The 14798-nt window shown below is 56.3% G+C and overlaps 2 protein-coding genes across 4 annotated transcripts in view; one reads left to right on the top strand and one right to left on the bottom strand.

The window, feature by feature from the left end:
* Positions 1–11675, top strand: part of POMT1 (protein-O-mannosyltransferase 1) — a 16714-nt gene extending 5039 nt beyond the window's left edge. For all 3 annotated transcript variants that reach the window (XM_010856785.1, XM_010856786.1, XM_010856787.1), the window contains 12 exons: positions 89–244; positions 1032–1162; positions 1458–1553; positions 5078–5170; positions 6847–6943; positions 7289–7381; positions 7597–7717; positions 7991–8088; positions 8605–8718; positions 9384–9510; positions 10247–10424; positions 10903–11675. In XM_010856785.1, the coding sequence (XP_010855087.1) occupies positions 89–244; positions 1032–1162; positions 1458–1553; positions 5078–5170; positions 6847–6943; positions 7289–7381; positions 7597–7717; positions 7991–8088; positions 8605–8718; positions 9384–9510; positions 10247–10424; positions 10903–11077 (1479 nt within the window). In that variant the 3' untranslated portion in view covers positions 11078–11675. The remainder of the gene's footprint in view (positions 1–88; positions 245–1031; positions 1163–1457; positions 1554–5077; positions 5171–6846; positions 6944–7288; positions 7382–7596; positions 7718–7990; positions 8089–8604; positions 8719–9383; positions 9511–10246; positions 10425–10902) is intronic.
* Positions 11676–14798, bottom strand: part of UCK1 (uridine-cytidine kinase 1) — a 5254-nt gene continuing 2131 nt past the window's right edge. The window contains 2 exon segments of the mRNA XM_010856788.1: positions 11676–12876; positions 13342–13390. Of these exon segments, the coding sequence (XP_010855090.1) occupies positions 12695–12876; positions 13342–13390 (231 nt within the window). The 3' untranslated portion in view covers positions 11676–12694.

Below are 14798 nucleotides of genomic sequence, written 5' to 3'. Positions count from 1 at the left end.
AGGGGCGGGGAGCAGGACGAGAACCCTGAAAGGAGGACTGGGCCCGCCTTCCCCCGGGTGGGGCGATGTCCCCTCCATCCTCTGGCAGGTCCGTGTGCTCTGCCACCTGCTCGCCCGAGCAGCGGCCCTGGTGGTGCTCCCGGTTCTGGTGTACCTGCTGTTCTTCTACATCCACCTGCTGCTGCTCTGCCGCTCCGGGCCCCACGACCAGATCATGTCCAGTGCCTTCCAGGCCAGCCTGGAGGTAAAAGTGCCGTCCTAGAAAGAAGACCACACTAGACTCGGGGTTTTCTTAATGTAAACCACCCCAGGCGAACATCAGAGGGAAAACCAAATGGGGGAAGTGAGGCATGTCTTCACTCTCTCTATACTAATTCTGAATGTGCCAGTGGCATGGGAGGGGATGAGGGGTCCGCCCTCTGCAGTGTGACCTGCGGGTAGGTGCCAGGCTGCACAGGACAGACATATCTCTGTTGTTCATGCAACGCTCTTTGCAAAAATAAAAATAGGCTCCAGATGAGGCGTCAGGAATGTAGAGCCTGAAGTCGGTGGACCTGCTCTTAAGGGCTGGCTCTGCTGACGGCAAATTCTCTGAGTGTTCGGGCAGATTTCTTAAATCACCATGTCTTGAGTTAGTCAGATGTAATTGCTGTTATCACAGGCTACGAGTACGAAGTAAATGAGGATGAGTGGGGGGAGCTCCCTGGAGGTCCAGTGGTTAGGACTCTGCACTTTCACTGCCAAGACCTGGGTTCAATCCCTGGTTGGGGAACTAAGATCCCATGTGCCACATGGCATGGCCCCCCAAAAAATAAGGACAAGCAGGGGAGGGGGAGGTGAGCACCTCCCCAGGGGCTGCCTCTAGTCATTGGGAATGTGTAACATGCCAGGATTATGTCACACTTGACCATAGCTGATGGTGTGACTGTGGCCCGGATGTGGGGAGGGGCTGTCAAAGGGGCTGGCTTGGGAGTCACGTGTGTGCTCTCTCTCTCTCTCCCTCACTGGCCACCCCTGTGCTCCTGTCTCAGGGGGGGCTGGCAAGGGTCACACAAGGTCAGCCTCTGGAGGTGGCCTTCGGTTCCCAGGTCACCCTGAAGAATGTCTTTGGCCAACCTGTGCCCTGCTGGCTTCACTCTCACCAGAGCACCTACCCTATGATGTAAGTAAGGAAAGTCATGTTTTCAATCCAGAGATTATAACATGTTTTGGGGCTTTTTTCCCCCACATTTTTGCTGTTACCAATTTTCACTTCATGTGAAGGAGCTTGTGAGAATGAAAGAAATGGAGCTCTCAGACCCTGGTGTCACTGAGTCTCATTATATACCATCGCTGGAGGGACCAGCCCCTCTGGGATGGAAACATATCTGATGCCTCACTGGGTGGCGTCTGTAGCGACCTTGGGGGAGGTCGTGGGCCCCTGGCACCCCACCCACAGTTGCACCCTCTTCTTGCAGATATGAGAACGGCCGTGGCAGCTCCCACCAGCAGCAGGTGACCTGCTACCCCTTCAAGGATGTCAACAACTGGTGGATTGTCAAAGACCCCGGGAGGTGAGTACAGGTCGGGGGACAGCCTGGCCTCAGTCCCTGGCCTCCTCGTAGCTTCAGGACCAGGTCTGTGCCAAGAAGCCCGCGGTCAGGGACATAGCAGCGTTCCTAGCAGGTACAGTACAGTTCAGTTCAGTCGCTCAGTCGTGTCCGACTCTTCGCAACCCCATGGATTGCAACATGCCAAGCCTTCCTGTCCATCACCAACTCCTGGAGTTTATTCAAATTTATGTCCATTGAGTCGGTTATAGCATCCAACCATCTCTTCCTCTGTCGTCCCCTTCTCCACCCGCCCTTAATCTTTCCCAGCATCAGGGTCTTTTGACATGAGTCAGCTCTTTGCATCACGTGGCCAAAGTATTGGAGTTTCAGCTTCAACATCAGTCCTTCCAATGAATACCCAGGACTGATTTCCTTTAGGAAGGACCGGTGGATCTCCCTGCAGGCCAAGGGACTCTCAAGAGTCTTCTCCAACACCACAGTTCAAAAGCATCTTTTTGGCGCTTAGCTTTATGGTCCAACTCTCACATCCATACATGACTACAGGAAAATCACATCCATACATGACTACAGGAAAAACCATAGCCTTCACTAGACGGACCTTTGTTGGCAAAGTAATGTCTCTGCTTTTTAATATGCTGTCTAGGTTGGTCATAACTTTTCTTCCAAGGAGTAAGCATCTTTTAATTTCATGGCTGTAGTCACCATCTGCAGTGATTTGGGAGCCCAAAAAAGAAAAATCTGCCACTGTTTTCACTGTTTCCCCATCTATTTGCCATGAAGTAATGGGACTGGATGCCATGATCTTAGTTTTCTGAATGTTGAGCTTTAAGCCAACTTTTTCACCCTTCTCTTTCACTTTCATCAAGAGGCTCTTTAGTTTTTTGCTTTCTGCCATTAAGGGTGGTGTCATCTGCGTATCTGAGGTTATTGATCGTTCTCCTGGGAATCTTGATTCCAGCTTGTGCTTCATCCAGCCCAGCCTTTCTCATGGTGTGCTCTGCATATAAGTTAAATAAGCAGGGTGACAGTATACAGCCTTGATGTACGCCTTTTCCTATTTGGAACCAGTCTGTTGTTCCATGTCCAGTTCTAACTGTTGCTTCCTGACCTGCATATAGGTTTCTCAAGAGGCAGGTCAGGTGGTCTGGTATTCATTCCCATATCATTCAGAATTTTCCACAGTTTGTTGTGATCCACGCAGTCAAAGGCTTTGGCATAGTCAATAACGCAGAAGTAGATGTTTTTCTGGAACTCTTGCTTTTTCTTTGATCCAATGGATGTTGGCAATTTGATCTCTGGTTCCTCTGCCTTTTCTAAAACCAGCTTGAACATCTGGAAGTTCACGGTTCACATATTGCTGAAGCCTGGCTTGGAGAATTTTGAGCATTACTTTACTAGCGTGTGAGATGAATGCAATTGTGTGGTAGTTTGAGCATTCTTTGGCATTGCCTTTCTTTGGGATTGGAATGAAAACTGACCTTTTCCAGTCCTGTGGCCACTGCTGAGTTTTCCAAACTTGCTGGCATATTGAGTGCAGCACTTTCACAGCATCATCTTTTAGTATTTGAAATGGCTCAACTGAAATTCCATCACCTCCACTAGCTTTGTTCGTAGTGATGCTTCCTAAGGCCCACTTGACTTCACATTCCAAGATATCTGACTCTAGGTGAGTGATCACACCGTCGTGATTATCTGGGTTATGAAGATCTTTTTTGTACAGTTCTTCTGTGTATTCTTGCCACCTCTTCTTAATATCTTCTGCTTCTGTTAGGTCCCTACCATTTCTGTCCTTTGTTGAGCCCATCTTTGCATGAAATGTTCCCTTGGTATCTCTAATTTTCTTGAAGAGATCTCTAGTCTTTCCCATCCTGCTGTTTTCATTTACTTCTTTGCACTGATCACTGAGGAAGGCTTTCTATCTCTCCTTGCTATTCTTTGGAACTCTGCATTCAGATGGGTATATCTTTCCTTTTCTCCTTTGCTTTTCGCTTCTTTTCTTTTCACAGCTATTTGTAAGCCCTCCTCAGACAGCCATTTTGCTTTTTTGCATTTCTTTTTCTTGGGGATGGTCTTGATCCCTGTCTCCTGTATAATGTCACAAACCTCTGTCCATAGTTCATCAGGCACTCTATCTATCAGATCTAGTCCCTTAAATCTATTTCTCACTTCCACTGTATAATCGTAAGGGATTTGATTTAGGTCATACCTGAATGATCTAGTGGTTTTCCCCACTTTCTTCAGTTTAAGTCTGAATTTGGCAATAAGGAGTTCATGATCTGATCCATCCCATGTAGGGCCACCCAAGATGGATGGGTCATGGTGGAGAGTTCTGACAAAATGTGGTCCACTGGAGAAGGGAATGGCAAAACAACTTTGCCTTGAGAACCCCATGAACAGTATGAAAAGGCAAAAAGATAGGACATTAAAAGATGAACTCCCCAGGTCTGTAGGTGCCCAATATGCTACTGGAGATCAGTGGAGAAATAACTCCAGAAAGAATGAAGAGACGGAGCCAAAGCCAAAACAACAGCTAGTTGTGGTTGTAACTGGTGATAGAGGCAAGGTCCGATGCTGTAAAGAGCAATATTGTGTAGGAACCTGGAGTGTTAGCTCCATGAATCAAGGCAAATTGGAAGTGGTCAAATGGGAGATGGCAAGAGTGAACGTCAACATTTTAGGAATCAGCGAACTAAAATGGACTGTAATGGGTGAATTTAACTCAGATGACCATTATATCTACTACTGTGGGCAGGAATCCCCTAGAGGAAATGGAGTAGCCATCATAGTCAACAAAAAAGTCCAAAATGTGGTACAAATAAAAGAGTCTGAAATGCAGTATTTGGATGCAGTCTCAAAAATGACAGAATGATCTTTGTTCGTTTCCAAGGCAAACCATTCAGTATCACGGTAATCCAAGTCTATGCCCCAACCAGTAATCCTGAAGAAGCTGAAGTTGAACAGTTCTATGAAGACCTACAAGACCTTCTAGAACTAACACCCCAAAAAGATGTCCTTTTCATTTTAGGGGACTGGAATGCAAAAGTCAAGAAACACCTGGAGTAATGGGCAAATTTGGCCTTGGAGTACAGAATGAAGCAGGGCGAAGGCTAGTAGTTTTGCCAAGAGAATGCACTGGTCACACCCTCTTCCAACAACACAAGAGAAGACTTCACATGGACATCACCAGATGGCCAACACTGAAATAAGATTGATTATATTCTTTGCAGCCAAAGATGGAGAAGCTCTAAACAATCAGCAAAAACAAGACCTGGAGCTGACTGTGGCTCTCAGATCATGAACTTCTTATTGACAAATTCAGATATAAATTGAAGTACAGCACAGCTGCGGTCAATGTGATGATGATGAAGGGGGCCACACCAGGAAGCGTGGAAAGTGACCTGAAGTTTCAGAAAAGAGTTAAATGTGTATGTTCACCTCGTACGAGGAACACGCTGATGGGGTGGCTGTGAGACTCCACAGAGCCTGAGCGAGGACCCCACGAATCCGCCCGTGCTCTCTTCCAGGCACCAGCTGGTGGTGAACAACCCCCCGAGGCCCGTGCGGCACGGCGACGTTGTGCAACTGGTGCACGGCATGACCACCCGCCTCCTCAACACGTGAGTCCCTGCCGCTGCTCAGGGTGGGCGTGCCTGCATCACCGCCTTGGGTCGCGCTCTGCAGTAGGTGTCGAGGGCGGGGAGGGGAGACCTCAGTGATGGCACGTGGGCTGGGAAGGAGAGTCCCACACAGAGTGAAGTGTGGGGCGCCCTGGCAGATGGGGGCACCTGCTGAAAGGAGAAGCGAATTCAAGAAGGCCATGAGCTGGGGGACAGAGCCAGGAACCCTACCTGGCCTGATCCCTGGGCCACCTCTGCTGTCCTTCTACCCAGCCTCTCGGGTCATCCACGTGGCCTCAGGGACCCCGCCCTCCCCTCCTTGGACATCTGGGCTCTCCATGCCACGTCTGCCTTGTCCTCTTCCCCTTCTGCCATCCCTGGGTCGGGAAATCCACGGGGCTCCAGTCCTTTCTGCCCTCACTCCCAGTCCCGGTGAGAATCGCCTGCCCTCTGCACATGGCAGGCACCGCTCCCTCTGAAAACTCACACTTGACCAACCTCACGTCTCTGCCAAGAGCTTCCAGGGATACCCAGCGTGATCGTCACACTCAGAATAACTCCCCACTCTCTCCTGCCTGCCAGCCCCCCCGGGACCTGGCCCACTGACTCCCTGGTAGACTTCATGCCAGTCACCGTAGCCCCCCACTGCCCCCAAAATGACCCCGTGCAGCCTCCCTGGGGCCTTTGCTTACTCTGTCTGCCTGGAATGCTTTTCAGCTCAGACCCTACTGCCATCCCCACCATGGCCCACTCTTTCACTTTTTTAAAGAATAATTTTATTCATTTATATTTTGGCTGCACCGGGTCTTCACTGTTGCCTGCAGCCTACTCTCTAGTCGTGGTGCTTGGGCTTCTCATTCCAGCGGCTTCTCTTGTTTCGGAGCACCGGCTCTAGAGCTCAGGCTTCTGCAGTGGTGCCGCGTGGGCTCTGTAGTTGCAGTCCCCGGGCTCTAGAGCATGGGTTCAGTTGCCCTGCAGCATGTGGGATCTTCCTGGAGCAGGGATAGAGCCCGTGTCTCCTGCATTGGCACGCAGACTCTTTACCACTGAGCCAGCAGGAAAGCCCCCACGCAGTCACTTTATTCAGGGGTCAGCTGAAATGTCCCTGCACCAAAAGCATTTCTTGCGCACTGTGCCCGCCAGGGTCAGTGTTTTTTGTGGCACTCGCAGGGCCCGCAGTCATATCTGACTTCTCCAGGGTCATGAGGGCCTCTTCCTTACTGCTCACTGTGGGTCCTCCCCCCATGTGGTCCCGCACAAAGTCCGATCAGGCATGGTTTCCCCGAAAGTAAACACGGGGAACTGACGTCCCTGGGCACTTGTTTTGCCACAGAATTCTTGGTGCCCCAGCCATTTCCGTGACCTGGCGTCAGGGAGCCCCCAGTGGCCAGGCTGTGCTCCCAGCTTGGTTTATCCTCTGCGAAGGGGATGGTGAGCCCGTGGTTTAGATGGACATCTCCCTACTTCCCCATCGTGTGCGTCCCTGGAGGTGTGGTCACTGCAGGGCCTCTGCCCTCTGTGAGGGATTTAGTGCCCTGGGGAATGGCAGCCGAGGTGCTTGAAGGTTGAGCTGGCTTTGTTTCCTGAAAAAAAGTGGTTTTTTTCCTCCTTAAAGAACAGCGAGTGCCTTTCAGGAGAGCTTGGGGCGCCCCCAGCAGCGCTATTTGGTTTTCCAGGCATGATGTCGCAGCCCCCCTGAGCCCCCACGCGCAGGAGGTTTCCTGCTACATTGACTACAACATCTCCATGCCCCCCCAGAACCTCTGGCGGCTGGTGAGTCCCCGGCCACCTCGAGCACAGGCATCACGGCCCTTTCTGAACCGCGTTCTGGAACAAGTGCCCCCCTGTTCTACAGAAAGGGGGAGCCAGGGGATTTTCCTGTGTCCAGGAAGGAGCTGCGGGCTGGTGGGTGGGTCCCTGTCCCCACCCCCCAGCACCTCGCACAGACCTCTGGAATAAAGGCGATGGCACTGTCTGGGATCAGCCGTGTCAGCTTCCCTTGGGGGACTGTCCCCTAGTATCAGACCAAGCCAGCCTCACTGTGGTGACTGGTCTTCATCTTTACATTTAACGAAACCTGAAAGAGAGTCAACTAATGGCCTAGATCTACTTTTACAGGACATCGTGAACAGGGAGTCGGACACGGATGTCTGGAAGACCATCTTGTCAGAGGTCCGCTTTGTACACGTGAACACCTCGGCCATCCTCAAGGTCAGTGACACCGCCTCCCGGTCCTGCCCGGAGGGACAGACTGAAGGGGGGCCATGGGGGGTTGCGGGGTCTCTGTAACTGCTCAGAACTGAAACCTGGCGTGAAGCTCCCTGAAGGAGAGCCACTGCCCTTGTGGGTGACCTGGGGTGGGGTCCCCCCAGCTGGGCGGGCCCGGGCCCTCCATTAACGATCCCCCCACCGTCTTGTTTTGCCAGCTGAGTGGAGTGCCCCTCCCGGACTGGGGCTTTCGGCAGCTGGAAGTGGTTGGGGAGAAGCTGTTTCGGGGCTACCACGAGAGCACTGTGTGGAACGTGGAGGAGCACCGCTACGGCAGGAGTGAGCGCGCCCGGCTCCTGGGGGTGGGGCAGCCTGCGGGCTCCAGGCCCCATTGTGGAGCCTCCCCCTTCCCACCCCACTCCCTCCTGGATGGGCGAGGGGGCAGTGCCACCGGAAGGCAGGGCAAAGAGAGCTTTTGACTGGAAAGATGGCCAGGCGGGTGGGGGACCATGGACCATGTCCTGCGGGTTCTTTGGAAAGCAGTGGCAGGGGCCGTGGGCGGCTCCCTGACCGGGTTCTGCTCGCGTCCCCTGGTCCCTGTGTGCCTGCCAGGCCAGGAGCAGAAGGAGAGGGAGCTGGAGCTGCACTCCCCCACCCAGGTGGACATCAGCAGGAACCTCAGCTTCATGGCCAGATTCTCCGAGCTTCAGGTGACAGGCGGGCGGACGGGTGGCTGACCTTGCCTTTTGCCGGGAGGGCCACGTGGTCTGTCCAGTGTCAGCCTTCTAACTGGGACCTGCCTCGGCAGGGAGGGCCATTGCCCTCTGTCCTCTGTCCATGTCATGCCCAGCACCATCAACCCCCAGCCTCCCGGCCTTCCCGCTGTGTGGCTTTGCCGGCAGTAACTGTCAGGAGCCAAGGAGACATGCAGCAGTGTGGCACTGCTCCCAGGTCAGGTCGATACGGCATAGCTCCAGGGAAGTCAGAACCGGGCACTCAGCATCCCCAGCGTCAAGGCGCCCTTACCGCCCCATCCCATCCCTTAGTTCACAAACTGGAACCCAGGAGAGGCGCCTCCTGGGCTGCCTCTGCAGGTGACCTGAGTGAACTTGAGGTTGGCCGCCCCTGTGAAAGGGGCAGCGGTTTACTCCGCCCCCTGGCAGATCCCTTGGCTGTGAAGGGCGTCTGGCTGTCCAGTGACTCCCAGTGGCCTCTGTTGTCTGCAGTGGCGGATGCTGACGGTGAGAAGTGACGATTCGGAACACAAGTACAGCTCCACGCCGCTGGACTGGGTCATGCTGGACACCAACATCGCTTACTGGCTGCACCCCAGGACCAGTGTAAGCACGGCATCTGCGGGCAGTCAGCCCATGCCTGAGAGGCCTGTGATGTTAAGAGCAGCCACTGCGTCCGCCCAAGCCCTGGCCTTCCCTGCCGTCCTGACAAAAGCCAAGGGCTTCTTGTTCTCCAAGGGCTCTGGCAGCACGGGGCCCTAGCTCCCCTGAGGTGCTGAGGGGTCAGGTCCCTGCGTGTCTGCAGGGAGGGACACCCGGCTTTGCTGCTGCCATGGCAGCGCATGGTTCCCCTTGCCCAGCCGATGTGGTTTTTAAAACCATCCCACTTGATTCCCCTTCTGGCATCTGGTGTCCAGGCTGGTCAGTGCTCTGCTTCCCTATCCAGCTAGTCTTCACCTGGTGGGGCAAACGTAGCACGTGGTCTGTGCCCGGTAATGACTTAAGCTAGGGGGGTGCGGCCCCCTTTCCCCCCACAGACGTGGGGGGCCGTGGCTTGCTGAGAAACGGGCACTGAGGACCTTCTGCATCAGCACCCCCGTCCCCCTCCTTGTGAGCCGCTCTGCTGTCCAGAAACAACCCCATCCACTCCCGGCTCTGATTCTACTTACAGAGCCGAGCACCTTCACACGTCCGTCCTAGCTGCCAGGGCCGAGGGTGGGTGGCGCCCATGCCTGCCCCAGGCCACACCAACTGGCCTCTCCCTCCCACAGGCGCAGATCCACCTGCTTGGGAACGTCGTGATCTGGGCCTCCGCCAGCCTTGCCACCCTGGTGTACGCCCTGCTGTTCATCTGGTACCTGCTCAGACGCAGAAGGAGAGTCTGCGACCTCCCTGAAGGTCTGTGCCGCGGCCCACGCACCTCTCACACCCCATCCCTCTGGTTTGGGCTGGAGCTCCGTGTGCTTCGGGCCACATCAGCAAGCGCAGCCTTGGGCCACTTCTGTGTTTCTGCCCTGAGGGCACTTCTGTCTTTTCCTCAGAGACAGGATGCTATTCTCCAGTCCCCATGTCACCTTCAAGGCTTCTCCAGGGCCATGCAGGTGTCGGGCCTGAATTGTTCCCTGACCCCAGCACCCCTGGAAGTGGCTGATGGAACAGAGCTGCCAGGAGGCACTTGGGGGCTGGTTTGCAAGAACAGAACCCCCCTTAAAACCGTTCTGATACGGGAAAGGAGCCAACGCCCGGGGTGGGCCCCGAAGGCCGCCAGGGGCGGGGAGGTGCCCTCTCTGGGCTCTGCTGAGCTGGTCATTCTCTCCACTAGTCCCGGCTCCTGGGTGGGTGCATGGTGCAGGCCCGCCCCTGCCCACTGAGGAGTGAGACTGAAGACCCGCTGGGAATCAGGAGTCAGCTGGGCCTGGCCCAGTGCTTGAGCATCTCAGGACTGGGACGGCAGGGGCAGCAGAAAGTCTGGGAGGTTCTTAGGACACAGTCTGCTCTTCCTTCAGAGACGGTGGAGGCACTGGGATGGGAGACAGAAAGCAGGGGCCGCGAGTTCACGGGCTCGCTTGTGGATGATGAGGCGAGCCTGCCTGGCAGCAGGGAGCCTCCCGGCTCAAGATGGCCTTCCCTGCAGACCGCTGGCTGCGCTGGGTGCTGGCCGGGGCTCTGTGCGCCGGGGGCTGGGCTGTGAACTACCTGCCTTTCTTCCTGATGGAGAAGACGCTCTTCCTCTACCACTACCTGCCGGCGCTCACCTTCCAGATCCTGCTGCTGCCCGTGGTCCTGGAGCACATCAGCGACCACCTGTGCAGGTACAGGGCCTTGGCAGCCACGTGCCCGGGTCGGCGGGGCAGGGTCCTGGGGGAGTCATGAATGGTGATTCCAGCGTGGTGTGGACGGGGGTAGCCAGAAGAGGCACTAGCAAGGCTCCTGGGGTTCCGAGCACAAAGCTAAAGCTGGTGGAAGGTGAAGCCAGGGGATACGTGCGGAAGGACCTTTGGCCTGGAGGAACAAAGGGGAGGTGAGGGGCGGCCCAGCAGATACACCAAGGGGCCTGTAAACCAGAGCAGGTCCTGGAGGCTGGTCCTGGGGCAGCTCAGGAGGGCGGTTGTGTGCTCCTGCTGCTGAGACGGAGCAGGAGCTGGGGAGTTCAGGAAGCAGAGAAGTGAGGAGGAGTGCTGAGTGGGTCCGGCAGGACTTGACGAGGGCTGACACTCCGGCCGGGGCGCCAAGGGGACCTTTCGGTGGAAAGGGTCAGCCCCCGTACCGTGCTCTGCTCCGGGCTGGCAGGTCCCAGCTCCAAAGGAGCCTCTTCACGGCCCTGGTCGTCGCATGGTTCACCTCTGCCTGTCACGTGTCGAACATGCTGCGCCCGCTGACCTATGGGGACAGGTCGCTGTCACCCAGTGAGCTCAAGGCCCTTCGCTGGAAAGACAGCTGGGATATCCTGATCCGGAAATACTAGTGGGACACAGACTCACCGACGAGTGGCAGGGCTGGGTCGGGACAAGGTCTTGGATGGGCGTGTTTCCAGCAGGCAGGCAGAGCGGCTCTGAGCTTGGTGGAGACATGGGCTTGGCTGGGATTCTGCTCTGGTCTTGTTGAAGAAATGGCCCTCCGACAGGCACCTCGTTTTCAGCAAAGTCTGTTTTCCCTGATCATAAAGAACGTCTCCTCACTGGCACCTTCTAAGAGCCCCGTGCACTCACTGAGTGTGGAGCTGCTGGGTGGGACTCATGACAGCCGAGAAAGGGCAGGGAGGGGCTGGTTCTAGTCGACCCAGACAAGGGCCGGTCTTGCTCAGAGGCCGGTGGTGGGCTCAATCCAGGCCCCTGCTCCTGCTGACCTAGTAAGGCCCCGGGGACTCCCCCTCATGGTTCAGTGGGCCGTGAGACCTTGAACGCCAGCCCAAGGGGGCTCGGGGAGGCCGGCCGTGACTCCTCTTGCTGGCCCCAACCCCCACCCAGAGCCTGCCGAGAGGTGAGCAGTAGCCTGTCATCCAGCACATTTTCTGGTCCTGATTCTGCCTTTTTTTGTGTAATTAAAAAGGGGACAAACTGGCATTCACATTTGGTGTTATTTATTGATTCTCTCTCCAAAAAGAACAGTAAACTTGACAAAACCGTCATAGTCATCAGAAACCAGCCCTCGAGCTCAGCCAAGCTCGCCCAACGTCCCTGTGTAACTAGTTAGTACTCGAAAGCTGGCCGCAAAGGGGAGGGACCACTTTTACAGTAACAGCTGCCACGTGGAAGGGGGACAAACCAGGACAAGACCACTAGTGTCTGGGAGGCAAGGTCACTGGGCAAGCGCAGGGGGCTGGCCGCTTTGGGCCACACCATCTGCTCACGCTTCCGGTCTACACACGCCTTGGCCATGGGCGACACCAGGAAAGGCCTGTCCAGATGGCAGCCTGGGCTCCGGGCGGCCGAGCGGGACACTGTGCTCACAGGAAAGCAGGCAGGGCTGGGCTGGGGGATCCCGGCTGTGTGTCTGGTGCTAGTTAAGGAAAAGCTTGCTCCCCAGGGCTCCCTCCTGGCTCTGCCTTTGGAGCATAGGCCAGAAGGAAGGACACCTCTCCGTGGCTCCTTGCGTACCAGATCAGTGTGTACCAGGATCACGACCCACTGGTGGGTCGTGAAGCTGGGTTACTAGGTCACAGCGAGGATGGTGTTCGGAAGCCAGAGTAAACAGAAAACACGTGGTTGTATATAACAAGTAAAATGGAAGAGGGTCATCTTCAAACTTGGGTTCCAGTTACACGTGAGTGAACCAGGTCACAGTCTCTCTCGCCGGGGGTTCACCGTCAAAATCACGGTGACCAGGCTGTTCTCCCAAACACGGGCCTCGTGTACCGCACGTTGTGTGGCCTTTCTCAGCAGCAAAGAGCGCTTCCAGCCCCTGTGACTTGAGGAAGTGGGAGAGGAGGTCAGGGCTGCGGGCAGAGAACTTGTCATACCGTCTGGATGACTCGTCCTGGTCTCCCGAGTTAGCCGGGACCCCGACAGCGCCCCATCAATGGCCGCATGTTTCGGGGCAGGCGGGCCTCTGGGGGCCCGTCGGGTGCCGAGCAGCCCGCTCCTCAGTGTGGCCTGCTGCTGGACTCCAGGTGCGAGCGCTTGCCCGAGGCCAGTACCGCAGGGTGCTCCCCCGGCTCTGGGAATGTCCTCTTGTGGCTGCGCCCGTTGGCCCCCGCGCGGTGCCACTTGCAGATGTCGCCGTTGAGGATGTCCTGGATGTGCTGCACGATGAGGTTGATGGCCACTGCGGGGACACACGGGCGGGGTCAGCTGCCGCCCGCCCAGCCACCACCCGCCGTTACCCACGAGGCACACGCTTCCCTCCACGAGGCATCCACCTGCCACCGAGCCTCAGCAGGCAGACCAGTGCCCGCTGGGGCTGGGCATGGTAAAACCGACCTGGTGTGGTGGCGCGGGTTTCTGTCAACTAACCCTGGGTGTAATACTTCTTGCCAACAATGGACTCTCTGTCAAGCAGTCCTCCATGTATTTTTTTTTCCTCACCACCTTGACTGAAACTTAACTAACATCGTACGCTGTGTCACCTTAAGGTGTAAGACATGTTGCGTGTTCTAAGTGTGTTGTGAACCTCTGCCACACGTGTACATGGATGGGCCTCATCCCCCGGGGCGTCTCAGTAACCTGGACGGGCCAGGCCAGGCCTGCTGTGTGGCCCTGGGGGTGGGGGTGGCACAGGCCTGCTCCTTACCCATGTTGTCAACCCCTCGAGGGATGATCACGTCTGCGTACTTCTTTGTCTACAAGGCAAGAAAAGGAGGGTCTTGTGAGATGCTTTCAGCGTGCCTGGGCCTAGATGCGGGGCGCATGCGCAGGCTGCCATGAAGGGTGAGGAGGCGGGGGCAGGGGCTCAGGTGAGAGGCTGCGAGCCCAGAAGTGAGGGAAGCTGAGCCGAAGCAGCGGGAAGGGATGGCTCGCGTCTGCCGGCTTCTCGGAGATGCTCCTCTGTGAGCACCGAGGTCGGGCCGGTGCTCTGCGCTGACCGCCTGGCGCTCCCGGCCAGCTGAGGTGGGGCGCCCTCCCAGTGCACACGGTGCGGAGCCCTGCGAGAAGGGAAGTCGCAGGAGCTGCTCCCCTTCCTGCCTCGCCCCTCCTCTGCTCCCTCACGGAGTAGCCCACTCCTGTCGGGCACTATGGTGCTGCTGAGGAGGGACCCCCAAGTGCTGCTGGGGGGCGCAGGGGGCACCTCCGAATGAGCTGAGTGCCGCCAGTGTGTAGGCCTGGGCCAAGGAGGCCTGTCCCAAGAGATGAGCCGCGGGGGCGGGGGGAACAGGGACAGACTGGGTCCCGGGGCAGCCGCATCTGCAGGCAGAGGAGACCCAGGGCTGAACTCCCATGGGGCTGGGCCACTCTGCTGGGCTGTGGGGGCAGGCGGGAGCGACCAGCTGAGGGCCGAGAAAGGTCCTAGTGACGGGGACACAGGTGGCTTGGTCACCTCGCCGAGGCACCCCGTGAAGGGGACGGGTGGGGAGGGACTGGCCGAGCACACTTCTGCCTCCATCTGGGGGCACCCGGTCACACCTGGCGTCCAGAGCTTCACGGTAAACCACCTACTTTTCAAAAGTATCTTTCTGGGGATAAGAGACTGAGAAACAGTCAATTTCCTAATCATTTTCTAGAAACTCCAAGACCATGAGTGTAAAATAAAATGTTTTCATGAACTAGCAAAGAGAGAACTCCTTTGTCCCATTTATCTAAAGCAGGAATCCTGCTTCTAATTCCTCTGTGCCTCACTTTACCCTTTAGGAAACAATACCGTGAAATTTCCCTTTGAATCTCTCCACCATCCTATCCAGTGAGAGAGGTGAGATGGAGGAAAAGACAGATGGCCGCACAAGTGAACTCCTCCTCTACATGCCAGCTGGACCTTCCTCCACCCCCGAGAAACACACGGTGTGGGGGAAGTTTTTAAGCACCTACTGTGTGCCAGACAGCACTTTGGCAGCCAAGAGACAGAGATCCCTGCCCCCATGGAGGCCCCCCCTGCTCCTGTTCAGAAGGGCTGGGGGGAAGGAGAGGCACAGTGTGGGCAGTGGACGAGCAGTGCCCTGGACAGATGCAGACAAGAGCCCGGGAGGAGGTGACGCCGGTGCACCGGGTGAAGCCTGGCGCAGGGAGGAGGGGTAAAAGTCAGCAGACTGTTCAGTT

The sequence above is a fragment of the Bison bison genome, unplaced genomic scaffold (genome assembly GCF_000754665.1).
Source record: "Bison bison bison isolate TAMUID 2011002044 unplaced genomic scaffold, Bison_UMD1.0 scf7180017864375, whole genome shotgun sequence".
Lineage (NCBI taxonomy): Eukaryota > Metazoa > Chordata > Mammalia > Artiodactyla > Bovidae > Bison > Bison bison.
This window is presented reverse-complemented; position numbering and strand designations above follow the sequence as displayed.